Raw genomic sequence first — 26,055 nt, 5'->3', positions numbered from 1 at the left:
TTAGTCAGAGGGTTAGACTGGTTTTGGCGTTTTTATGCGCCTGTCAAGTCCTTCTCAAAGACCTGTGATAGACAGGTGCTGTTTGATGGCGTTAAAGGAATGGTTGCAGGATGTAAGCTGTTCTGAGGGAAGCTGCCTTTTGCAATTGACTGGTGGTGACTTTTGTCAATTCCCTCCCAAGTGAGCTGCCTTTTGCAATTGACTGATGGTGACTTTTGTCAATGTGCAGTAGGATTTCTAACCTACTTTCCTTCCCTAATGCCTCTTTTTTTCATTTTTATTTCTAAATCGCTGGACATTTTGTACAAAATCCTATTTTCCCCCTGGATTCAGATTAAAAAGGGAAACAGGGAATGTGAGCGTTTACTCCATGATGTCGAGATCCTGAGTAGTTTGGCTCTGGTGCAGAAACGTTCCTTCCAGTATCCTTCCGCTCGGCTTCAGCACCTTTGGAGGTATAAACTTCAAAATGCAAAATTTTGGTCTTTTGTAGAATATAGAATGCTTGTGGAATTAGGACTGGTTCTTCTAATAGCCAAGTAGACCACTCCTCTCTTTTTTTGGCTGCAGGCTGCTGCTCTTGAACCAGTTCCACGATGTCTTACCAGGCAGTTGTATCCAGCTTGTAGTAGAGGATGCCATGCGGTACTACTCAGGTGAGAAGGAACCCAGCCTTGAGAATTGGTTTTGTTTCCCTGCCAAAGCTCAGGGACCATAAATGGCCATTACAGTCCTAAGGCTGTGCTGCTTGGCTTAGTTTGGGAGAGGCAGACTGTGCGTCAACTCGTAAAGCATTCCTGTCTTGCTCTCGAGTTGCCATAAGAAAGGCGGGAGGGATATCTGATGGAGTAGTTCGTTGCTATGACCAGAAGCACATTCCATGCATACCTTTCTCCAGATTGTGCCTCAAGTTACCAAGTCCAGCCAGAGAGGCGTGTTTTCTACAACTGGCAAAAGTGCTTAGTTGGAGAATGTGATTTATGACGCACCCTGGGAGGAGGTGGGGAAACAAGGTCATAGGTGGGCGGTAAATTACATAGGGCACAGCCGACTGCACTTGGGAGAAATGCCGACATGTTGCTCCTAATAAATAATTGGATTTCTTTTGAAACTTGGCTCGAGGCTCGTGAATTAATTAGGGCGTCCCTCGGAACCCTGACACTGTGACTCAAAATGCCAGGATCAGTTTTGACGTTCTGGGGATTTAGTGCCAGTCCTGATGGACAACCATGGTGGTTATCTGCCTCCATGGTTCTGCTCAGCAGAAGGTAGCGTTCTTCCTTTTGGTAGAACCTTGATAACTAGATTGTGAGATCCTGGGTAACAGGGCAGATAAGGTCTATGCGAGAGCTACGAAAGAGGCGTAGATTTATAACTCCGATTTAAACTCTTCTGCAGCATACGCTAAGGCTCCAGTTTCCTTTGCTAATATACATCATTGCCAAAACTCATTCTGAATGTGGGCACTCCTTTGACGGGAGTCCTTTCTCTCTTTCCTTCAAGAAATCTGCAGTTCTGGAGCCCAGCTTCTAAAAGAGGCCACCCATTCATTGTGCACACAAATGTTAGCCAGCAAGGACAAGAGCAGCGATACCGTCCTGGTTGTCAACACTTTGCCATGGGAAAGAACCGAAGTCGTTTCCAGAACTGGACCACAAGGATCGGAGACTTTAGGTGCCAACCCTGCTTCAATGTTAGGCTTGTTCACAGCAAGAGTCCCTACCCGCAATGTCTCGGGCACCTTAAAAAAATGTACTTTTCTTTAGATTGATTGGGAACCAGTTCTCAAAATATCTAATTTCTCTGTCTCCTTCTGTGCCTTTGAAAACCAGCTTTGGTGACAGTTCCCAGCCTGGGCTTCTGTGCTGTTCAAGAATCAATCTCTCCTCCACATCCTGTGACCGTCAACAAAGAGGTGAGCTTGTGTGAACCTTTTTGAGGGTCTGTTGTAACTTTGAATGGCTGATAGGTGAGGACTACCTGTACGAAAGCCAGAGAACGACTGCCTTTTGAGTTATCTCAGTCTACGTTACCACTGTTTTTAAAGATGGTGATAATAGGCTGTGAGGGTATGTGAGAAATACCTTGGGAAACAGGTCACAAAACTGCCCAGGGATCAGATAAGGATCAGATAAGGATCAGATAAGGATCAGATAAGGATCAGATAAGGGACAACACAGCCCCCAGCTGCATTATGGGTGGAGAAAGAGGCTTAGAAAGGATCCTTCCTAGTTTTTGTGGGGTTTTCAATGAGACGTTGGGAGAATTGTACTGTTGGATTTGCAACGTTCAGTTGGGGTTGCCTTGTTGAACGACTGCAAATATGGCTGCTCAGTCCACGACAATGTGATGAGTCTCTCCCTGTGAGTTTTGGCGGACGGTAGGAATTCCTGGGTTATGGCAGAAATGATTTGAGGGATGACTTTGGCCTTGCCTTCTTGGGTTATAGATTTTTTAAAAACTTTTGTCTTTGTGTTCTTGTCGACTGGTTGATATTTTGTAGAGTTTTCATGGGGGCCTAGCAACTTCAAGTTGCATTTAATGCATTAGAAGGATAGGATATAATTCACGTCAATGTTGGCTATTTGTATCATTAACCACAAAAGCATGTGGTGTGAATGAGTGGATAAGACAAATTTTGATTCCCATGAAGAGAACAATCCGATAAAAGAGGGCACAGCCCAGAACTGCATAATGGGTAGAGAAAGAATCTCAGAAGGCACCCTCCCTAGCTTCTCAGGCTGTAAAACAGATGGCGGGAGATTTGCACCATCAGATCTGCAGCGTTCAGTTAATGTACCAGTAGCTTTAGAGAACGGTCGGATAAGAGAAGGCATATCCGAAAGCTACATAATACACGGAGAAAAAGGTTCAGAAGGGACTCTCCCTAATTTCTTGATCGTAATGGAGATGGCAGGTAATTTCAGTCCTGCAAGATTCTGCTAATGTAGCTTTGCCATAAAGTCGAAATAGCTCACCTGGTCGCATTTCCTGTCTGGTGGATCTGGGAAACTTGACCCATAGAGAACCGTCCCTTGTTTTTACTCCAGGCAGATGGTTCTGTGATGTTGGCAAATGGTATCATCCAGGCCTGCCTCGATCCTTTGGGACGGATGGTGTCTCTTTCTTTACTACACCCCAAAAGGTACGTCTTCCTGTAACTACACGATCTCCGTACGAAGCTCTGCAAACAGGGAGGTTCTCCTTTGACCCCTCGGGGTTGGACTTCTCGTTGCAGAGAGGCTGTTCCGGAGGGTTGCCAGGCCAACCAGTTCGTGATCTTTGATGATGTCCCTCTGTATTGGGATGCCTGGGATGTGATGGATTATCACCTGGAGACCAGGTAAGGCGCATGTGTCAAGGTTCCGAGTAGCGACTGACTGGCCCAATGTGTCAAGGTTCCCTTCACGACTGACTGGCCCAATGATGTGATGTTTCTTTGGCAGCCATAAATGGTCACAAACTAAACACTGCTGGTTGGGACGCAAACCTGAAGGACGTTTTTTTGCTGGAAACGAAGTAAATGGCAGTTTCCGGCGGGAAAAAACATCTGTCAGTTGCTGTCATGTGGCTACCAAATGCTGCAAACAGCTGTAAATGCAGGGCAGTTGCTAGGTGGCCCAAAATACAATCACATGACCGCGGGGGCGGGGGGGGGGGAACAGCTCAGCCTTTGGAACTTCCAATCTGGATCCTAAGTCCATTTTTAAGGACTGTTATAACTTCCAGAAGCCCAGAAATGGGCCTATTTCTGGCTTCCGGAGGGCCTCCGGAGCCCGTGGAAGGCCATTTTCGCCCTCCCAGAGGCCCGAGGGAAGCCTCCGGAATCTGGGGGAGATGAAAAACGCCCCTCCCGGAAGTCCCACTAGGCCACGCCCACCATGGCCACACCCACCCAGCAACCGGGTAGAGAACTGGTTGTTGGGGTTTTTGAATCCCACCCCTGCCTGTAACCTCTAATTTTGAGGCAGCAATTTTCTAGCCATTCTTTTTTTTTTTCTTCCAGGAAGCCCATCACTCATCTCCTAAAACCCCTGGAAATTTCCACCCCGGGCGGCCTGCGGGGCAGTGTGAGCTTCTCCCTGCAGCTCAGCAAGAGCAGCATCCTAACCCAAGAGGTCATCCTGGATGCAGGGAGTCCTTACATCTCCTTCCAGACTCAGGTTTGAGTTTCTTTTTTCTTTTCCCCGTAGAAATGTTGACCAGCCGGGTAAAATTCGACTTTGTCTTTCTTCTTCCGATCTGCAGATCTCCCTTTCTTCATTAGAGCTGCCAATGGGAAAAAAAAAAATTGCTTCTTCTTCTTCTTTTTTTTAATTGCTTGCTTGCATTCCAGGTTGACTGGAACGAAGCTCACAAGTTCCTCAAGGTGGAATTTCCAGCCAAGGTTCGGAGCCCGAACGCCACTTACGAGATCCAGTTTGGCCACTTGCAGAGACCGACGCATTGGAACACGTCCTGGGATTGGGCCCGGTTTGAGGTGAGGTTCTTCTCCTAACTGGTGTTCCTACGATGGAGTGATCAAAATCCTGCTTGTGGTTTTGATGTTCGGCTCTTCAATGGCTCCATGGGGGCCGCCATCTTGAATTTCCGCTTGTCTTTTTACATATAACTCTTCAGTGGCTCCATGGGGGCTACCATTTTGAATTTCTGCTTGTCATTTTTTTACATACAGCTCTTCGATGCTTCCATGGTGGCCGCCATCTTGAATTTCTGTTTGTTTTTTTACATTCGGCTCGTCAATGGCTTCAGTGTGGTCGCCATCTTGAGTTTTTGCTCTCTCTTTCTTCAGTGGCTACAAGGTGGCCACCATCTTGAATTTTTGGACCACACCTCCATCTCACAGACCAGACTGAGTCTGAGGAAGGGGTCAAACGTGTCATTAAGTCTTGAGTCCCTTCACACCCGCAAGAGACCTAAATCTAGCCCGCCTTGAATTCAACTGACTTCTTATCTCCCACTAATTTCCCTTGACTGTTAGTAGTTCAGATTCTTGTAGAGAGCTTAAGCTTGTGATAAAACCTTTATATTCATTCATTTGAGCTGCCTGGATTTCCGGATTTCCTCAGTTCTTCAGGGTTTTCCCACACAACTCAAGCCCGAAATAAGTTTGCGGCATGCCTCGTTGATCACCACACCAGTTTTCATGAACATGAATGGATCCTGCCAACCGAATAGCCACTCCAAGGCCTAGATGATGTTTGTCTTGAATTCAACTTGGGTTTTCCTTTTGCTTTTTTTTTATTTAGGTGTGGACTCACAAATGGCTAGACTTATCCGAGCACGGCTTTGGGGTTGCCTTGTTGAACGACTGCAAATATGGCTGCTCAGTCCACGACAATGTGATGAGCCTCTCCCTGTGAGTTTTGGCGGATGGCAGGAATTCCTGGGTTATGGCAGAAGTGATTTGGGGGATGACTTTGGCCTTGCCTTCTTGGGTTATATATTTTTAAAAAACTTTTGTCTTTGTGTTCCTGTCGACTGGTTGATATTTTGTAGAGTTTTCATGGGGCCTAGCAACTTCAAGTTGCATTTAATGCATTAGAAGGATAGGATATAATTCACGTCAACGTTGGCTATTTGGATCATTAACAACAAAAGCATGTGGTGTGAATGAGTGGATAAGACAAATTTTGATTCTCATGAAGGTTACGTGCTCCAAAGTCCCCTGATGCTACTGCAGATATTGGAAGTCACCAGTTTACCTATGCTGTGATGCCTCACCTGGGTAAGCAACACCTGAGAACCTGATCTTGGCAGACTGCTCTTCTCCTCCTCCTCCTCCTCTTCCCTCCTTTCTGTTCTTCACATCTCTTTTTTTCTCCTCTCTCATCTGCTTCTTTTTCTTCCTCCCTCTTCCCTCCCCAATCTATTTATCCTTCCTCCCTTCCTCCTTTCCTCCCTTCTTCCCTCTCTCCTATCTCCTTCCTTCGTCTCTCCTCTTTTTCTTCTCCCTCTTTTCTTTCTCCCTTCTCTATTTATCCTCCCTCCCCTCTCTCCTTCCCTTCCTTTCCTTTCCTCTCCCTCCCCATCCCCTTCCTTCCTTCCTTCCTTCCTTCCTTCCTTCCTTCATTCATTCTTCCTCCTCCCTCCCTCCCACCCACCCATCCCTGGATTATTAGTTTCTGCAAATCGGTTACTAATTTTATTTTTCCTAAATCATACCATTTGCACAGATGTTAGGCCAATGGGAAGATTGGCAGAAGGAATGGGAAGACATTAGGAAGACCAGAGGGGAAACAATACCTCCCAAGTGATGGTGGCCTACTTTAAATAACAGCCCTGACTGTACAGCTTTGTCATCCACAGGTTCTTTCCAAGAAGCTGGCGTAATCCAGCAGGCCTACAGCTTGAATTTTCCTCTTCATGTCCTGGAAGGCGCTCCTCTTGGGCCGTGTCCAGTCTGGAGTGCCTTTTCTGTCCAGTCTCCAGCTGTTGTCCTTGAAACAATAAAGCAGGTAAGGGGCCAAAGAAAAATGCAACCATTAAACTCAATTCATCTGGGCATGCTTCCTGTCTGGACCGCCTCGCAAGGTTGATATTTGCCTTGCAAGCCTTCTCTCCCCTCTTGCTTTTTCAATCCAAGAAATGAGGGACGTGATGTGGCCCGCCAGTAGATCTAGCAGCAGATTTGTACAGTGAGGAGGTTGGGGAGGAACATGAGCCAGTCCTGGAGTCTGGGGAAGGCTCTGCATCGGAGGCAGAGATGGGTCCAGGACCGTCCGACAGTTATCAGCTGCCTTCGGAGTCAGAGATCAGTGAGGCAGAAGAACAGCTGGAGCCTGTTCCCAGTGTGTGCATGCACAGAACTGCCAGAAGAAGGGAACATCTAAGGAACAAGGAGTGACTTGGGAGTAAAGCCACAGGTGACAGTGAATGGCCCCCTCCCCTAGCGGGTAAAAGAAGAGCGAAAGGGAGGTGGGGTTTTGCAGGCGACAATTCGTTCATTGGGGTGAAAATCTGTTCCTGCATTCTTGCCAAGTATCGTCTGCTACAGTGTGGCATCTGAAAGATATCGGCCTGGCAGCTCTCCAAGTCTGATAAAGTTCTGTAATTCTGTGAACTATCTTGAAAGACTGTTGCCCAGGACTTTGCTGGAGAGGAATTCACTGTAAACGAAATAAAAGGGGTTTTATCGGGCCGCTGAGTCGGTTTCGTGCTGTTGAGGAAGCCTAGGTCAGAACAGGAGGGTCCCCTTCTGAGACATTTGTGGGCCCTTCCCTCTCCCCCAGTTCCTTCTGTGGCTCAGCTGCTGCTGTCTATCAGCTTTGGAAGCCCTATTAGCATTTGGACCCCTGACACTGTCCTGATCATAGTCTAGTCCAAGGGTCTTCAAACTTGGCAAGTTTAAGACTGGTGGACTTCAACTCCCAGAATTCCTGAGCTAACATGACTGGAGGAGGAATTCTGGGAGTTGAAGTCCACCAGTCTTAAAGCTGTCAAGTTGGAAGACCCCTGATCTATCACTTATCACCTATCAACTCTCTCTCTCTCTCTCTCTCTATCTATCTATCACAAGGGTCTTCAAACTTGGCAAGTTTAAGACTTGTGGACTTCAAACTCCCAGAATTCCTGAGCTAACATGACTGGAGGAGGAATTCTGGGAGTTGAAGTCCACCAGTCTTAAACCTGCCAAGTTGGAAGACCCCTGATCTATCACTTATCACCTATCAACTCTCTCTCTCTATCTATCTATCATCTATCACAAGGGTCTTCAAACTTGGCAAGTTTAAGACTGGTGGACTTCAACTCCCAGACTTCCTGAGCTAACATGACAGGAGGAGGAATTCTGGGAGTTGAAATCCACCAGTCTTAAAGCTATCAAGTTTGCAAACCTTGGTCTAGTCTGTGTTTCTTCCTCCTGTTTCCCAAGGTTGTTCCCACGTACCATTCAAATGTATCACAAAACTAATGGGATTTGATGAGCTTACATGTTCAACTTGGAAGCCAGCTTAGCTTGACAGTCCTTTCTTCTGCTTTTGGCGAGCCTTTGGGAGAATCCTGTGCTCTTAGGTGAAGTTTCATCTCTGAGCTTCATCTCTGAGCTTCATCTCTGTCCCTAGCGGCGTCTCACAAGAGCGGGGCAGGAGTAGCTACGCGGAAGGAAAGAATCACGCTGAGCTAACCAGGGGATCTTTCTTGGTCTCTTTCCCCAGGCTGAGGATAGGCCAGACGCCTTGGTGGTCCGACTTTACGAGTCCTACGGCAGCACCGTTGACACCTGGCTCCAGATGGGCTTCCCCATTCAAGAGGCGGTCATGTGAGTGGGAAGGGGATGTCTTAATGGCGAACTTTTTCCCCCAGAAGCCCCTTCTCTGACACCATGACTGTCTTCTGCAGGTGTGACCTCCTTGAAAGACCTGATCCCAACACCTCCTTGGTTCTGGAAGAACATCGATTGAAGCTTTCCTTTTGGCCCTTCCAAATACTCTCTATCCTGCTGGTCTTGAGGGGACAGAGCAGGGACTGAGGCTTGCAACAGACTGCCCTTCTAAGGACTCCACCCCTGGAGCTTCTGTTGTTTGCCTAACACAGGTGAAGAGCACCAGGGACGGATTACAGGGATGGGCTAACAGGTAGTCCTCAATTTATGATCACAGTTGGGACTGGAGCTTTAGAGCCGCGGGGGCACATCGCCTAGAATGCAGCATTGTCAGCAGTTCGATCCTGACCATCTCAAGGTCGGCTCAGCCTTCCATCCTTCCGAGGCCGGTCAATTGAGGACCCAGATTGTAGTTGGGGGCAAGAGGCTGACTCTATAAACCGTGCAGAGAGTGCTGTAAGGCAGGGGTCTCCAACCTTAGCAACTTGTGGACTTCAACTCCCAGAGTTCCACACCTAGCTTTGTTGACTGAGGAATTGTGGGAGTTGAAATCCACAAGTCTTAAAAGTTGCTAAGGTCAGAGACCCCCTGCTGTAAAGCACTATGAGGTCTTAAGTGCTACTGCTATGCTGTAATTGAGTCAACTTTACAATGTTTTTTCCATAGTTAAGCAAATCAATCGTGTGGTCGTGGATCAAACCAGGTAATCATTAGGCGAATCTGTCTTCTCCCCCCCTCCCCCCAGTTGACTGAGCTTGGAAGATCAAGAGATATGTCAAAAAATAATAATAATTAAAAGCAATTGTTGAATGAGTGAGTCGAGTTTGGGGGTCATTGTTTCAACGATCTGCCTTAGTGATTTTCTGACCTAGGAAAGCAACTTTTAAAGCAGGATATTTTTTTATTAGTATATAAAAAGATATGTAGGGTTCTTCAGTCGCTAATCTTGGATATATATATATATATTGCTGTAAAAGGAACGCAAAGCAAGTTGAAGATTAAATCTTAGTCATTCTCTGTCTGGAAGTTTTATTCAGAAAGTTCTCTGTGCTCCGCTGGGTTTTTTTTTTCCCCACAATAAAAAAGTTTTGAGAGGTGGCAACTATTCAAACTGCTGGATTCCTTTCTCTTCCACTCACTCAGAACGATGTGAAACCAAAGGCATTTTTTTCCCCTCCCAGGTGCAGGTTTTAAAAAGCAGCGTAAGTAACGTCCAAGAAATCTGTGCAACGCTAAGTTTAAACATTGGTAATTGAGGAAGCAGGAAAACATCGTTTCACGTTGTTCTCAGCTGTTCGTCTTGGATCAGAATCTCTGCATTTATCTCCCTCTGCTGGAGCGTGAAGTTGGTAATCTTGGATCCCAAAGCTGCACTTTTATCTCCTCCGTTGGAGCAGGACGTTCCTGCCTGAAACTCACGAGCGTTCTTCAGTCGCTAATCTTGGATCCCAAAGCTGCATTTATCTCCTCCGCTAGAGCATGAAGAATTACCTGAAGCTTTTGCAAAGATATTTCTGTGTTGAGAAGGGTTAGGAAGCCTTCACCCGTTTGGATCTCGAGATGGCTGACGCCTTAGCTAAACAGAGAAAATTAATAAAGAGTCATATGATCTACTTGGTAGGCTGTCAGGGTTAGGGTTAGGCGGTCACCCCAATTAAATCATGAGTCTCGAGGCGAACTTCCAAAACTTAAGAAGGATTTATTGGGAGTTAACAATAAGGATTTATTGGAAGTTGTCCGGCACTGCCTGGGTGTACCCAACTCTGAGACACATAATTCATTTGTCACCCTTAACCCTGGTTTTCCCGCACCCCCTGGGGGTATCATCGTTCATATTCTCCAATGGGACACCTCCATAGCTCAGAGTCACCGGTCATGTCCTCCAGTTAGAATTTTGCACGGCAGAAACTTCAGTCACCTAGTTACTATCTTTGCAAAAATATTCATGGAATGCACTTTCAATTTCCAAGTGTCACACGGCTCTTTCAAACCCCTTTCCCCCCCCACCTCCATTGGTAGCCCCCATAAATCCCAGATAGATCCCCTTTCTCACTTTGGTTTTTCTGAGCAGGTGTTCGCCTCTTCCGTGCCGGAGGTGGAGAACTTAGCAGCGAAGACTCTTGCAAATCAGAAGATGATTTCTGAGATCTGGTCTTCGGTCCTCTGGCTCTCTTGACCATACCCTCCTCCTCCTTTTTTTGTGTAGCTCCATACTCTGGCTTAAGTTTCCTTCTTCCCTTAGCTTCTTTCTCAGCAGGACTGCTGGTTGAGTCGCTCCTTGGCTTGAGAGCCTACAGAGATGGAGAAAGGTGCTCAGGGGAAAGCCAGTCTACCACTTGAATGAGATGGATTCTCATTGGACCAATGAGATCTCGGGGAAAGCCAATCTGCCACTTGAATGAGATGGGTTCTCATTGGACCAATGAGATCTCGGGGAAAGGCAATCTGCCACTTGAATGAGATGGGTTCTCATTGGATCTCAGGTGGTTCAAGAATTGATTGGGGGCAGAAGAGAGGAACCTGCAGGTAACTGAATACGGCTCAGTTACAACAGCCAGACATTCACTAGTCCCCAAATTCATATTCTTTGAGGTTTCGGATTACCATAATGACATCAAAAATGAAACTCCAACGTAGTATAGGCAGTCCTCAACTTCCAACAGCTTGTTTAGTGACCGTTTAAAGTTAACAACGGCACCCCAAAAGGGATAGGACCAGGGGTGAGATTCAAATTGCTTAATAACAGGTTCTGTGAGCGTGGCCCAATTTGTGGGTGTGGCTTGATGATCATGTGACAGTGGGCGTGGCTTATATGTAAATATTATAAATATTTATGTAAATATTGATTTTATTTTTTAAAAAGAGCAACTTTTACCCAAAATCAGGCAAAGCAAGCAAGATTGAGTTGCTTCCAGAATCACAGAGTCACTCACAGATCTACCTTTCTGCAATCTGCTGCCTGAGTCAGTGGCGCGATTTGCCGGTTCTCCGAACTCTGCAGGATGGTAACAACCGGTTCTACAGAACTGGTCTGAACAGGAAGAATCCCACCCCTGGATAGGACTATTACCACTTCCCCACGGTCGCGCTGTCAGGGTTCCGGCGATCGCCCTAATTAAATCATGACCCTTGAGCCAAGCTTCAAAAAAAAATCCAAAAGATTTATTAGGAGCAACACGCTGGCATTAACCTAACTGAAGCCAAGTGTGGCATAAGTAATTTACAGTCCCCTGCGACCCTGTTTTCCCCCTTCCCACCAGGGTGTGTCATAAATCAGATTCTCCAATGAAGCACGTTCAGGGGCTGGGTGTCATCAATCACATTCTCCAATGAAGGATTTTCGGGCTGAAGAGAATGTACTTCTGGTTTTAAACTGCTATAATGTGCCTTCAGAGTCTCCATCCTCCCCTCCTCCACTTGTTTATGGCAACTTGAAAACAGGCAGAGGAATGTTGCCTGAGTTGACATGCACGGTCAAAATTCGGGTACTTGGCAACTGGTTCATATTTATGACAGTTGCAGAGTCCCTGGGTGTCCCCTTTTTGCAACCTTCTGCCCAGCCAACTCAAGGAGGAAGCCAGATTCACTTAGTTCAGGAGGTTTGATTAAAGACTGATTAAATTAACAGAAAAAACAACAACAGAATAACAGCGTTGGAAAGGATTTCGGAGGTTTTCTAATCCAATCCCTGCTTCAAGCAGAAAATCCTATACCATTTCAGAAAAACGGTTGTCCAATCTCTTCTCGTTTTTTTTTCCCCCTTTGAAACACATTTTACTTCTCATCCATGAAGCTTCTTCTCAAGAACTGAAGAAGCTTCTTGGATGAGAAGCGAAACCTCTTCAAAGAAAACACAAGGAAGTCCAATTGCCTCTTGAAAAAAAAGCACCTTTGGGTCTCGGGTAAATAATATCCCAAAACAGAAGAAAGAGACCATCCTTCTACCTTTGAACTCTGCACGGCTGGTTTAGACTTTGGTTGTATCTTCTTTTTCTGAGATTTCCCCCCTGGGATTAAAGACATCACACGCATATAATTAGATCAGTGCCATCTTAATTTCTTAATTAACTACCATGTTATTCTATGTTCCATGAATCAGGACATCTGGGACTGATTGGGACAGATTGTAGGGGTGATATCCAAATATAATCTTATTTTACTTATATATTAACTTATTGAATTTCATTCTAATTTCATTTTAAGTCTTATTTTATTCCAATTACATTTTAAACTATATTTCATTCCAATGTCATTTTAAACTGTATTTCATTCCAATGTCATTTTAAATCATATTTTATTCCAATTTCATTTTAAACTGTATTTCATTCCAATTTCATTTTAAATCGTATTTCATTCCACTTTCATTTTAAACTGTAATTTATTCCAATTTCATTTTAAACTGTACTTCATTCCAATTTAATTTTAAATCATATTTTATTCCAATTTCACTTTAAACTGTATTTCAATCCAATTTCATTTTAAATCGTATTTTACTCCAAGTTCATTTTAAACTGTATTTCATTCCAATTCCATTTTAAACTGTTTTTTTATCAGATTTTAGTAATAATTTGTGTCTGCACTTTGATATGGCCAAAGGGCTAATAAATAAAGTAAACTAAACTAATCTATATTCTATGATATAGGAACAGAGAAGGTGACTTCTTAGTCAGAGTCATATTTCTAGTTTTAGTTTTTCTGTTTTCCAGCTGGGAATTTCAATCTCTGGATCCTTTAACCAGAAAAACTGGCAGTCGAATCTGAGATCTTCTGGCTACAAGTAGAAGTTGCTTGAGACTAAGATCCTATCTTTGATGCCAACCTACATGCTGGCTGTATAGTGATTTAGGGAAAAAACCCACTTTCTCATTTTCTATTTTCCTCAAACTCCTGGAAATGTAAAAATGGAACTCACCTTTTGGAGCCAGAGGTCCTGGGTCTCCCTACATGGAAGAAAAATAATTCAAAAATAATAATTGGCATAGAGTTAGGCCAGATTTGCTATACTCAGAATCAGATTCCAACAGGGTCATGACAGTATCCCTTACCTGGAACCAGATGGTCCTGCCGTTAGCATCACGCAGGGATTTCATCCCGGGAACAGAGTAACAGTGCAGCCACTCTACAAAGATTGCAGCATCCTCTCGGTTGGTGGGGTCATACGCCTTGCCACCTCCTAGGTGAAGACAAACCAAGACATAAATCCAGGTCCGTTGTGCTCTGCTGGTGGCCTGCGGAGCTGGCAGTAGAGTCGGACAGTGGGGAGGAACATGGGTCAGTCCAGGAATCTGAGGAGGGCTCGGACGAGGGATCTGCAATGGGGCAAGGGCCATCTGAGTTATATGCTGACTCTGGAGCTGCCAGAATTTGACATCAGCGAGGCAGAGGAACAGGGGGAGCCTGTTCCCAGTGTGCACTTGCACAGAGCTGCCAGAAGGCAAGAACAGTTAAGACAAAAGGGGCGACTCGGGAGCAAGGCTTGGAGATGATTGGCCCCTCTCATAAGACATCAAGGAGGAGCAAAGGGACATGAGCCTTTGCAGGAAGCAACTTCGTTCATTCTGACCGGTTTAAACTCTGAAGCTCCGTGTTGACTTTGTGCTCCTTTTGGCCTTGTACAGCTAATGGGTGATGTAGTCATTGGCAGCATTTCAAGGGAGATAAAGGTGGGTGCTTATCAGCCTTACCCTGAAAGACTGTGGCTGACTTTCGTTGGACTATTCACAGACTGTGTGGGACTCATTACGGGCTGTGAATGCATATAATTCACAGCTGTTGAAATAAAACAGAAAAGGTTTTTGGGAACAGCATGTGATTGTTACCATCTCAGAAAGCCTTGGTCAGAACAGAAGTCCTCACCACTTTGTTTAGTGACCGTTCAAAGTTACTACAGCACTGAAAAAAAAGGGCAATTTTTCACAGGTGGGACCTTTGGAGCATCCCCTTGGTCATGTGATCAAAATTCATATCATAAACTGGTTTGCATTTATGATGGCTACAGTGTTCTGGGATCCTTTGTGGGCCTGACCAAGTGCTCACCTAGATTCACAGCCTCCATGGGCACCAGGTGACAGGCCTCCAGGAAGTCGGGATTCTCTCGTTTCAATTTTACTTTCTTGCTCAAGGTTGCACCAGAAACCTGAAACGTGGAGACAGGAAGTCAGATGAATGGAAATCTTTCTAAACAGGCAAAACAAGGGATTCTGATCTGATATCTCTCATGCCCCTATCAGTGTCTGAATCTAAGGAAGCTGAACAGCTGACAGGCAGCGGGAGTGTGGCTCCGTTGGCTGTGGAGGAAACTGGGGAAGGGCAAAATCCAGCTGGGCAGAGCAGGGGAGAGGTAGAACAAGGGAGAGGAAATTTGGAGGAAGACCAGGCCCACCCCCTCTTCATCCTAGGGCAGGCAGGGAGGAACAGAGAAGGGAGCAACATGAGTTGCTTGGCTTACGGGGAGGAAAGGGCCCTGATTCCCTTCATTAGCTGCAGCTGGGAACAAAATTGATAAGACAGGCAGGCTGTTGGGAGCAAAGGTGACTTTATCTTGTATTGTCATGGCTTATCTGTGTTCCTGGCATCTTCCCAACTATGTGAGTTTTACCGTACTTTCAAGTCTGAAATTCTTGCTCCTGCCCTGCCAAACTAATTACTTCAGCTTGGTTTTGTTTGGATTTTAAGTTACAGTTTGTGTGTACCTTGTTTTGGACTGAATTTTTTCTGCAGCCAAAGGCTGTTCCTGGGAGAGTTTTTCTCCAGTCAGAAGGTAACCAGGACATTGGGAGGCAAAGTTGGAGATAATAAAGGGACTCACTGATTATCTGACTGTGTTGCCTTTGTGCCACGCCCCTTTGGGTCATCACAATGCCTTTTTTCTTTGAGTAAAACTGTGTACACATAGCCCTTGACTGATGACCATGGGTTTAATGATTGTTCAAAGTTAGGACGGCGCTGAAAAAAGTGACTTATGACTGCTCCTCCCGCTTACGACCGGCACACCATCCCCGTAGACATGTGACTGCCATTTGAGTGCTGCATCTCGGGATCACCATCTGGAACCTCCTCCGCCAGCGTCCAACCAGCAAAGTCAACCGAGAAAGCTGGATTCGCTGAATGGCCATACTGATTCGCTTAAGCGCCTTCAACTGGTTAAGATCTTGAAAGTGCACCGCTCTAGCCTTTGGGCCTCTTACCTGAAGCCCCCGCTGGAGTTCTTCCAGAACGGTCCGTGCCTTCTCAAAGGGAGGGATTTTTGATCTGGAAGAAGTCAGAGAAAAGATGGCTCAATGCTCAGAGGGTGTTAACCGTCATGGCGGGCGCTTCTTGTCTGTACTACCTCAAAAGGTCCTTCTTGCAAGTTTGGAAGTTCCTCTCCCGTTCCTTACTTTTACTCTCATGAAAACTAAGGATAGCATTAGCGCTTAGACTTACATACGGCTTCACGGGGCTTTCCAGCCCCTCTCTAAGCGGTTTACGGAGCTAGCCTTTTGCCCCCCCCACCAACAATCTGAGTCCTCATTTGACCAACTTTGGAAGGATGGAAGGCTGAGTCAACCTTGAGCCTGGTGAGATTCAAACTGCTGGCAGTCGGCAGTCAGCAGAGTTAGCCTGCAAATACCGCATTCTAATCACCATGTTAGTTTGCAGGCTGGATAATTGCATTACCTAGTTGGGTAATGAAACGTCTTCAAGAAAACAACCAAGCTCAGAGAGCACCAAGGACCCCACAGTCCTCCTTCTTCTCTCCACAAACTCCACTCCTTTCTAGCACTGATAAGGTTACCTAGTTGAGTAATGAAATGTCTGCAAGAAAACAACCAAGCTCAGAGGGCACCAAGGACCCCACAGTCCTCCTTCTCTCCACAAACTCCGCTCCTTTCTAGCACTGATAAGGTTACCTAGTTGAGTAATGAAACGTCTGCAAGAAAACAACCAAGCTCAGAGGGCACCAAGGACCCCATGGCATATACTGCCTGTAGGTCCAGATCCGGACAAGCATCCTACTCCAGAAGTACATGGAACAGTTTCCAGCTTGCAATCCAGATGCTGTTGTCCCTGTCATCAATCTGCAAGCCTTCACTAACACAACTTCCAAGTTGTTTTCTCCAGATGGAGTCCAAAAAGGTCTTCTGGATTCTCCAACACAGGACCACAAAGTTCCCTCTGCTTTCTAGCAGCAAACCACCAACTAGTTTTCAGACTCACCGGTGAAGAATCTCAGCCCGGAGGTAGTTGCCAATGCCATTGAAAAACTTTTGGTTGAGCAGAGCCTCGCAGATGGGCTTATCGAAGGCCTTGTCGGAGAGATTCCTCAGGACATTGTCCCTGGAAAACAAGTCACGATTTGTTAGCCGGGAATATTTGGGATTCTGTGAAGGAATTGAGAGATGCCCTTGCGGGAAAAGACACGAAAGAGCCATGAAGGAGGAACTTGGAGAAGAGATTATGCCATCCAGAGACCAAAGGCGCTGTTAGGATAGCGTTAGTCAAGGCTAGCAAAAAAAAAGAAAAAGAAAGAAAGATTCTGGTAAGTACCTTTTCCAACTAATTTGACTACAAAGCAGAAGCTTTCAAGAGTTTTTATATAACACGTTAGTTGAAAAATGTATAACCTTTTAATACAAGATGTTAGTTGGAAAATGAGCAACCAGAGTGAAAGCAGAGTGATAAGAACACCCAAAATGTCACCTTGATTTCGTTTAGTGTAAGAAAGAGAAACCTGGACAAAATTTCAAGATGAGATAATCCTTTGAGGTAGGCCGGTCAACGAACAGACATTCCAGAAACGATCCTGTATTGTCGTAGGTTATAACAACACAACCTTGAAAGCATCTCCAAGTTTCTTCCTGCCCACGCTCTACTAAATAAAAGTGGAGTTATTTGGCGTGCCAATAAAAGAGAATATCTAGAGCTCTGGGTTGACATAATGGCTCCTTGGAGTCCTTGGGTAATATTTCATTATCCAACTAGGTAATATCATCAGTGCTACGAGGGAGTGGGATTTGTAGTGTGGAGGAGGAGGAGGGAGGAAGAGGAGGAGAAGGAGGACTTGTTTGTTTTCTTGCAGTCGTTTCATTACCCCACTAGGTAATATCATCAGTGCGACAAGGGAGTGGGATTTGTAGTGTGGAGGAGGAGGAGGAGGGAGGAAGAGGACTGTGAGGTTCTTGTGCTCTCTGAGCTCGGTCGTTGTCTTGTAGATGTTTCATTACCCAGCTAGGTAACATTATCAGGGCTAGAAAGAAGAGAGGAGGAGGAGGAAGAGGAGGAGGAGGACGACTACGGAATCCTTGGTGCTCTCGGAGCTCGTTTGTTTTCTTGCAGATATTTCATTATCCAAACTAGGTAACGTCATCCGTGATAGATGCTTACTGTATTATGAGTGTCTTCCTCCTCCTGTTTTCTATCTCCAGTGTTTTTCAAACTTGGCAAGTTTAAAGCCAGTGGACTTGATAGCGATAAATCCCAGGCTTGGGATTGTAAGAGATAATCCCACATCACCCGCAACCTTCTCCAATCTGCCTGCTTCCAAATCTTTTGTGTTGCAATCCCTGTCCCTCCAGCCCTTAGCTGGTGGATGATGGGAGTTGTGTTCCATCCCTTAAGGACCAAGCACAAGATTTCCTTCCCGCTATGCCGATTCTTTGGTGGGGGTGTGGGGGAACCATTTTTAACCTCAAGGACATCAAGTGGTCAAAATATACATTAAAAAAAACAAAACAGGCCTTGGGTAAGAAGGCAAGTGGGTTGGAAGGCAGCCCCCTCCTCAGAGGTGGTATTCAGCAGGCTCTGACTGGTTCTGGAGAACCAGTAGCGGAAATTTTGAGTAGTTGGGAGAACTGGCAAATCCCACCTCCTGACTGGCCCCGCCCCCATCTCTTCTCCGCCTCCCGAGTCCCAGCTGATTGGCTGTCTCTCCTTTTGTTGCCCTGCCCAGGAGAACGGAGCTGGAAAGCAGGTTAGTGGGGTGGGGGGAAAGAATGGGGGTTTTGCAGTAACCTTCCCCTGCCACACCCACCAAACCACACCCAGTAGTAAACCGGTAGTAAAAAAAAAAAATTTTTTTTTGAATCCCACCAACTGCCCCTCACCGAAACTGTTCATACTCCAACATCACGCAAGGCCCTCGGTCTGCTTGCCAGGTGCCGTCCACCTCCCACTTGCCAAAACGCCGGATGTCCACGTAGCAGAGAACCCGGGCTGGCTTCTCTTGGGTGTAAAAACGCAGGTGGGCATGTTTGGGCATGTCGGAAACCGGGACCAGTTTGAAATTCCCAGTCATGCCAAAACGGAACACCAGGTCCATAGGTCGCCCTTTCGAGTCCTCCCGTTGGAGAGGGGTCAGAGTCAGCTTCAGTTCTTTGCCCCGGGAGACAGCCGAGATCCGGTACGCATCGCTCTCAAAGGGCACCTCCGGATTCTTGCTGACTTCGGATTTTTCCACCTTCCCTGTAAAGGTAATTCCTGCACATTCTGTGTTGATGTATCTGGAGGCCTGAAAGAGCTCCGGGCCCTCAGGCATCCTTGAAAAAAAACAGGAAAAAAAAGAAGGGTGGGGGAAAAAGAAGACGACCTGAGGGCAGGTAAAACCACTTACAAAAAGATCAACAGGTGTGTTGCAATGAGTCATGATTGAACCGTTTACATAATCTTGTTTTTACCCTGTTGCTTTCTTGAAAATGAGAAAGGGAAGAGGGGGGCAGTGTAACCCACCAACTTCTTTCTCATCCAACCTGCTCTGAAGACCCCTGAAAATCCTCTCACCGCACCCAAGCCCACCCCGCACCGCCTTCAAGAGTCTGCAAAATCAAAACCATTTCCAAGCTACGGAGGATATTTGCAAACATATAAAAAACAATGTCCTTCTCATCATTATTATTTGTTACAAAAATCCTGTACAGGGTTTTTTTTCAGGACAGGTATTTTAATAAAAAAAACCTAGTTTTTCACCACGCTTCTTTCACTTATGTTCGTATTGCATGGGTCCCTTTACACAATGCAGTCGATCAATGCAAACAATCTTTCATTGTTTGTTTCTTTATTACTCAGTATCAATAAACTCAGTTGGCACAAATAAAACATCCATTTAACATTTAAAATTATGAGGACATTCTCGGTAGGAAAACGGGGAAGGGAATTTTCCTGCAGGAAGGGATTCTATGAACAAAAAACCTTAAAACTTAAGTTCTAGGCTAAAACACAGCTACAATACTACCGTTGGCTGATTGAAGAGTCAGCCTTTTCCTTGTTTATTTTATTTACTTTATTTTGTCAAGCGATTAGAAGATAATAGATATAAGTATAAACATAGTAATGAATACTACCTATATATTCTGATTTGAGGAAATTGTTCCCAAATCCACCTCTGCAGGTAGAGCGCACCTGAACCCCAAAACGTGGGATTGGCAAAAGCCAAGGGCAGAGAAAGGGTACCACGCAGTGCTGCCAGCCACGGTCTGCTTACTACTTCAATTGGTTGCTGTTGCAGTTGCCCAAAAGCCACGAGCTCCCTACCACTGTCCGCCGTCCTCAGCTCCGGCCAGCGAAGGGTTAACGCAGGGGAACCGCCTCTCCTCTGCTCCCATTGGCTGAGAGGAGCCTCTGAGCATCTTGGGAGCTGTAGTTTCCGAGGAAGGCACATCCAAGCTTCTGGGATAAGAGCCCAGCGCAGCAAATTGCAAACCTGGGACTTTTTTGTGTGTGCAACGGGCGGGAGTCGTGAATCCTTGCAACGAGGGGAGGGGAGGCATCGGGCAGCGACCTTCTTGCGTGGATTTGGCAAAGATGGTTTAAAGCAATGGTATTTCTTTCCGACAGATTAATTTATAGTATTGTAGAGCGGTTCTTCTAACCAAGAGACTCAGGTTTAGCATCACTGATGATATTACCTAGCTGGGTCATGAAATGTCTGCAAGAAAACAACGCTCAGAGAGTACCAAAGACCCCACAGTCTTCCTCCTCCTGTCAACAAGCCCTACTCTCTTGTAGCACTGGTGATATTACCTAGATGGGTCATGAAATGTCTGCAAGAAACTAAGCTTAGAGAGTACCAAAGACCCCACATTCAACCCTGAGTTGCAAATATTCACCTTTATTAGAATCTGGGTGACTGGCAAGCCTAGTAACAATTCAAACTATTATCATAATGCTAAACAAACCAAATAAACTCTGAAAGAACTTCAAGATGACAGGAGAAATAATCATAAACAAACATCAGTAACAAAATATATATATAAAAAAGTGGAAAAAAAACCCCAACAATAGAACAAACATAATTTAAACACATAAAACCATTTTGCAGGCTCGTCCTGAGATTCCCAGGGTTGATATTGGTGTCAAAACTGCGTGTGATAGAGGTGAGTGTACTGCCTTTATGACTAAGCAAATCAAATGTCCATTTAAACTTACTCATTTTTTGATATACAATTATCTTTTCAGTCAGGAAATCAAAGAAGCTTCCTTCAGCCTTCCCTCCCCCCCCTCCCAACAACAACCCAGTAAGGTAGGCTGGGCTGTGAAGCAACTATCTAGAACTTACAGGTGTAGTTAAGATTCTGGGGGTATGGAAGTAATTGAATCTGAAATTCTCTGGTCCTTGTTCAAACGTTTTACACTATTAAGCCAGAAAGTGATTGGCTTGAACAAAAGTATGATGGCATTTCATTTAAACCAGCATTTTTTCCCCCTCAACCACAGCATCTTTTAAGATGTGTGAACTTCAATCCCCAGAACTCCCTAGCCAGGATGTGTGCATTCAACTCCTGGCTGGAGAATTCTGGGAGTTGAAGTTGACACACCTTAAAAGTTGCTAAGGTGGAGAAATAACCAATTTTGACAAATTTGCTTATGTGCCTAGCTCGGGACTCAAATCCTGAAACAAACAAACGAACATCAAACTGTTTTTTAATTTCATTTCCAGCCCAAAGCAATGAGGACACCAGCCTTGCCCAATACACAGACTGGACAAAGATAGCTTTTGCCACATAGGTGGGATTTAATTTTCTGCCATTCAACAAAATACAAGGGGAAATAAAAACGAACAAGGGAACATTTTTATATTTTTGACATAGCGGAGTTAGAGCAAAACCTGTGTTACGCTTGACTTGAAAACCGATGCTCAAGTGAAAAAACAAACAAACATAAAAACAGAGAGACTTCTCTTAAGGCAGAGGTTGGACGTTTGTGACGGAGACATGTCCCTATATTACCACACCCCAGACCTTTCCCACTGGTTTTGCTGGTCTGGCCTACTGGGAAATGGACATTAATCCCATCTGGCTGCTTTGCTTGTATCTCATAAGCTGGAAGATCATTATTCAGTGGAGACATTTTGGCCTGTAGTCAAAATGAATCTTCCTTCCTTCTGACTAGTCCTGGTTAGCATCCGGGGCTCCTTACTCGAGCGTTTTCATGATGGCTTGAGCCTGTTTTAGTTCTGAGGAGGGAAAATAAGGGGTTAAAAAAAGAAGGATCCCAATGAAAAGTGGCCAAAGAGCCCCCAGAAGTCATTCACAATCACCCAGATACAACACAGAAATTTGATAAATAAATTTTGCCTTTACTGCCATGTTCTATGTCCTGTCAGGAATGATGTTAAACAGACCAAGGCCAGGGACAGGGATATCTCTGCCACTAAAATGGAGCATCTGAACAGTTTTTGTCAAAATTTTGCTGCCTCCCTGTTCAGACTATTAAAGAACACTGTCGGGGCTCTGACAATACACCTCCATTCAAATCATAAATCTCTAGCCACATCTCTCAGATTAAAAAAAAAGATTTATTAGGAGTGACCATGTTGGCATTAGCTGGGTGCAGCCGACACTAAAATACATCATTCATTTCCCCCTTGACCTTGGTCTTCCCCCCAACCCCTGGATGTATATTCTCCAATGGGACACATCCATAGCCAAGAGACATCAATCATGCCCTCCAGTAATAATCTTGCGCACCAACAGCTTCGGCTGCCTAGCAATTATCTGAAGCATTTAAGGAATGCCCTACTTTCCCCACTGCCTTTCTGCTGGCAACTAAAAAGACCAAAGAAGTACTTTTTAGTTGACAAACACACTGTCACGTTTGTTTCCCTTTTTTAAAGTATAATATTTTTCCCACACTGTGTGATCAAGCAGCCTTGACTTCTGGCTTCTGTTTCCTCTACAAAGTGATGCCCATTTCGGTGGCTAGAAAGAGGCTGATGGAAAGGTGAGGGATACATGCCTGTAGCCTTTGGAGGTTTTACACGAGGAATGGGAACGTTTTGCCTCTTTAAATAGAGCTATAAATAAGGTTCTGACAGAAACCAGCAGCCCCTGGCCCTCTCCAAGCTGTAGAAATGTTTAACTCCTCACCAGCAAGTAAGACGCGAAACTTTTCGGCTGACAATGTCATCGCCACAGGCTCTGTCACTTTTTGGTCGACATTTTTCACGTTCAGCTTGAGATGAACGACTGGCTCGTTGACCTGCCGGAGCTCGCTGGAACTAAGCGTGTAATCCACTCTCCACGAAACAGAATCCAGGCAATTCACTGCAGGCAGAGGGAATCGAAAGTTTTCAGCCATGGTTTGTGCAAGGCACCGGTCCCCTTGAATGCGACAGGGGCATTGCCAAGGAATTCACCCAATCTTAAGACTGCAGCAGCTTTCAAAATATTCTGGTACTATGATTTTTTAATTTGTGATTTGTCTGAGGAGGAGGAGGAGGAGGAGAGGAGGAGGAGGAGGAGAAACCACATACTGAACCTCTGTATGGTTTGCCAATTGCACAGTGGCAAATAGGAAAGCACTCCAGAGGGTTAATGTCATTGTCCAGAGGATCACTGGTTGCATGTGACCACAGAGGGGGTCTAAGTGACAGAACTTGGAATCTGAATTGTTAAAATCTCCTTTTCAGGGTCTGTCATAACCTCAAACAGTCACTAGGGGCCTAGTCATAAATCAAGGACTACCTGTACTACCTAGTGCTCTGAATATTCCAGTCTAAGAAAAGCAGTTTTGTGTGTTCCTCGACGGGGCGGTTCAGCCTTGTTGGCATTTTACAGAATGTTTCTCCAATCAATCTGTGAAGCCCCTTGTGATGATGAGAAATCTTCCCACAATTAAGCAAAAACATCCCAGACTGGGAAAAGGCAGCAGAGGACAGTTTCCCTCAAGTGACCTTTCGTTTGGGAACCAGCAAAGGAGTTCAACTTACATCTCAGGCTGCACTTCCTCAGGCTGTCCTGCAGAAGACTCTGCTTCTCCTCGTAGGACCGACACAATCCTGCGGCATGCTCTACAACCAAGAGATCAGCTAAATTAAGCCACCAGCCCAAATCCTTTGGTTCCTTAAAACTTACTTAATCCCGCCCTCCTCTAAAAATCCAACCAGTTAGAAATGAAAACCCACAAATGCAAATTTTCCAAAGTTATTCAGATTTTTCCCCCCCTCTATTTCATACAACATATACCAAATTTCATTTCTCCCTCCGGATTTGTACTCCTTCAACCTCTAAGTTTTTATTTACGGTTAGAGGTAGTTCTGAAGAACCATTAATATTTTATGGTTTTAAAAGCAACAACTCCAAAATCACCTTTGGGCAGTCCCAGCTGTTGAAGTTCGCTGGACAGGGAGTCAGAGTCCACGCTGTATTTGGCAGCACTTGAGAGAATGAAGGCAAGGACAGCGACAGTGGCTTTCACATCTCCCGATTCTACAGAGCAAAAAAGAAAGGAAATGGTTGTCTGAAGCAAGTCTTCAGACCAACACGTTTTATTGAAAAGGATACGAATGACTTATGCTGGCTGGGGAATTCTGGGAGTCAAAGTCCACACATCTTAAAGCTGCTGCTAGAATAGGGAAAACACCCCTCTATAATCAGCTCAAGGCCATGAATTGCTCCAGAACTGTGTATGTAGGTTTGCTGAAACATTTTGTTCTAAATTTACCTATTTGGAAAAGAAATTAACCATAGTTTGTCAGTGTCATGGCTGACTAGGGAATTCTGGGAGTCGAAGTCCACTGGCATGTTACATTTTTCAACTTTCAATTCCCAAACATTAGGGCTGCTCAAAGTTGTGACATGCCTTGGGGATTGTAAAGATGTTTTGGTTATTTTAATAATAATTTAGATGTGCTTGGTAAGTAACTACATTTTGTTTGTTTCATTACCACATCTTAAAGCTGGCAAGGTTGAGAAGCCTTGGTCTCTGTAGTTTGGAATTCAAAGATGAACATGTAAGGTAGAGATAGCTTTACGGGATCTGTCATTTTTTGCTAGCTGCTCAGAGATGACCAATTTTGCAAGCCTCTTGCAAAAAGATACCAGTTGAAGTACAGCACCTTGTGCGCATACCCCATGCGCGAATTTGCTTTCAGCGCCAATACTAAGGAAATAAATGCAACCCTGATTCTCAATTTTCAGTTGAGAAATGATGGCAGGATAGGAATTGGCTTAGCTGTATCTTAACTTAGCCCTTGGACATAGAAGGGAAGGATACTCACCAAACTTGGCATCTGATGTTAATTTCAGAATTTTGTCATACTGCAAGAGACAAAAGAACAATTTCTAGCTTGGGTCAGCTCAAACTTAACACTGGGGAGTCCCAACAACAAAACATTTTTTAATCCATCACAGAATTTTCTTTTGGGAGTTTCCAATTTAAGCACTCAATTGCCATGGAAACACAATTATGAATGGGGCAGCTGAACTCACATCAATGCCCTCTCCAAGCACATCCTTCAGAACCTGGGCACAGATCAGCTTGAGTTTCACCGAAGACTGGAAAAAAAAATACCAAAATGTGTCATAACCATCCTCTTGATTTTTTAAAAATCTTCCCTTGGAGAACGATAGTTTGTCAGGCAAAATCTTACAATGGGGCAAATCCAGCTACAAAGTAGGCAATAAAATGCTAATACCGCCATATCTTAAAATAATTAAAATATTCATGGAACTCAAAGGGCCCCCAAAAAATCACTTACTATTTTAGCCAAAGTGCTAATTTCTGCCAAGACCCAGTCAGGACAGTCCAAATCTCCACAGAATCGAAACCTCTGGCAGGAAGAAACAAAGTTTGAGTACTTTTCAACCACAGCAACTTTAAGATGGGTGGATTTCATCTCCCAGAATCCCCCATCTACTAGCATGCATGGACTTCAACTCCCAGAATTCCTCCAGCCAGCATGCATGAACTTCAACTCCCAGAATTCTCTATCTAGCATGCATGGATTTCAACTCCCAGAATTCCTCCAGCCAGCATTAGGTGGACTTCAACTCCCAGAATTCTTTCAGCCAGCATGCATGGACTTCAACACCCAGAATCCCCCATCTACTTGCATGCATGGACTTCAGCTCCCAAAATTCCTCCAACCAGCATGCATGGACTCCAATTCCCAGAATTCTCTATCTAGCATGCATGGATTTCAACTCCCAGAATTCCTCCAGCCAGCATTAGGTGGACTTCAATCCCTAAAATGCAAGCTGGCTGGAGGAATCCTGGGAATTGAAGTCCACCCATTTTAGAATTACTGAGATTTTGCACTGACAAATGCACTACTTTGCACCCTTCTGCACTTGCGCCAATTTTTCTTTTAAAAAGCTGGGCTTTCTCCTCTAATCCTTAAAAATAAAACCCCGCTTTCCCCCCGGTTTAGCAATAAAGCCACGCCCCCACTCACCATCTTCCCCTGATCTGAGCAACACCCTCCTTCCTATGCAAAGCGAGTCACCTGACTTCTCTTTTCCACCCAATCTCTGAAG

The 26,055-nt window shown here is 45.0% G+C and overlaps 3 protein-coding genes and 1 long non-coding RNA gene across 6 annotated transcripts in view; 2 read left to right on the top strand and 2 right to left on the bottom strand.

Annotated features, from left to right (window-relative positions):
• MAN2C1 (mannosidase alpha class 2C member 1) overlaps positions 1–9,425 on the top strand; it is an 18,675-nt gene extending 9,250 nt beyond the window's left edge. The window contains exons 14-26 of the mRNA XM_026709613.2: positions 334–455; positions 571–656; positions 1,504–1,674; positions 1,833–1,915; positions 3,051–3,145; positions 3,239–3,343; positions 4,007–4,163; positions 4,337–4,480; positions 5,250–5,359; positions 5,649–5,728; positions 6,310–6,458; positions 8,157–8,260; positions 8,341–9,425. Coding sequence (XP_026565398.2) covers positions 334–455; positions 571–656; positions 1,504–1,674; positions 1,833–1,915; positions 3,051–3,145; positions 3,239–3,343; positions 4,007–4,163; positions 4,337–4,480; positions 5,250–5,359; positions 5,649–5,728; positions 6,310–6,458; positions 8,157–8,260; positions 8,341–8,470 — 1,536 coding nt within the window. The 3' untranslated portion in view covers positions 8,471–9,425. The remainder of the gene's footprint in view (positions 1–333; positions 456–570; positions 657–1,503; positions 1,675–1,832; positions 1,916–3,050; positions 3,146–3,238; positions 3,344–4,006; positions 4,164–4,336; positions 4,481–5,249; positions 5,360–5,648; positions 5,729–6,309; positions 6,459–8,156; positions 8,261–8,340) is intronic.
• On the bottom strand, positions 9,205–19,892 carry NEIL1 (nei like DNA glycosylase 1). 3 transcript variants are annotated; one of them, XM_087941588.1, is made up of 10 exons: positions 19,642–19,892; positions 18,409–18,840; positions 16,523–16,642; positions 15,511–15,574; positions 14,364–14,459; positions 13,369–13,500; positions 13,236–13,263; positions 12,269–12,330; positions 10,377–10,614; positions 9,205–9,899 (listed from the first exon to the last, which is right to left on the bottom strand). In XM_087941588.1, exons 2-10 carry the CDS (start codon positions 18,837–18,839, stop codon positions 9,853–9,855), a joined length of 1,218 nt encoding a protein of 405 aa, XP_087797714.1. In that variant the 5' UTR covers position 18,840; positions 19,642–19,892; the 3' UTR covers positions 9,205–9,852. The 3 variants fall into 3 exon arrangements, with proteins under 3 accessions (XP_087797714.1, XP_087797715.1, XP_087797716.1); XM_087941589.1 differs by having other exon boundaries at positions 19,832–19,888; XM_087941590.1 differs by having other exon boundaries at positions 19,782–19,865.
• LOC148124738 (uncharacterized) lies at positions 18,692–20,883 on the top strand. The gene is made up of 3 exons (XR_015745129.1): positions 18,692–18,774; positions 20,619–20,673; positions 20,756–20,883. It is a non-coding gene; the product is annotated as an uncharacterized LOC148124738 (long non-coding RNA).
• Positions 20,393–26,055, bottom strand: COMMD4 (COMM domain containing 4). The gene is made up of 8 exons (XM_026709616.2): positions 25,974–26,055; positions 25,278–25,349; positions 25,009–25,074; positions 24,798–24,837; positions 23,887–24,006; positions 23,508–23,588; positions 22,666–22,842; positions 20,393–21,752 (listed from the first exon to the last, which is right to left on the bottom strand). The coding sequence occupies exons 1-8, from the start codon at positions 25,974–25,976 to the stop codon at positions 21,712–21,714; spliced, it is 600 nt and encodes a 199-aa protein (XP_026565401.1). The 5' UTR covers positions 25,977–26,055; the 3' UTR covers positions 20,393–21,711.

The sequence above is a fragment of the Pseudonaja textilis genome, chromosome 13 (genome assembly GCF_049901715.1).
Source record: "Pseudonaja textilis isolate UNSWEBS1 chromosome 13, rPseTex1.2, whole genome shotgun sequence".
In the NCBI taxonomy this organism is placed as follows: domain Eukaryota; kingdom Metazoa; phylum Chordata; class Lepidosauria; order Squamata; family Elapidae; genus Pseudonaja; species Pseudonaja textilis.
Note: the sequence above shows the minus strand (reverse complement) of the source record. Positions and strands in the feature narration are given on the sequence as shown.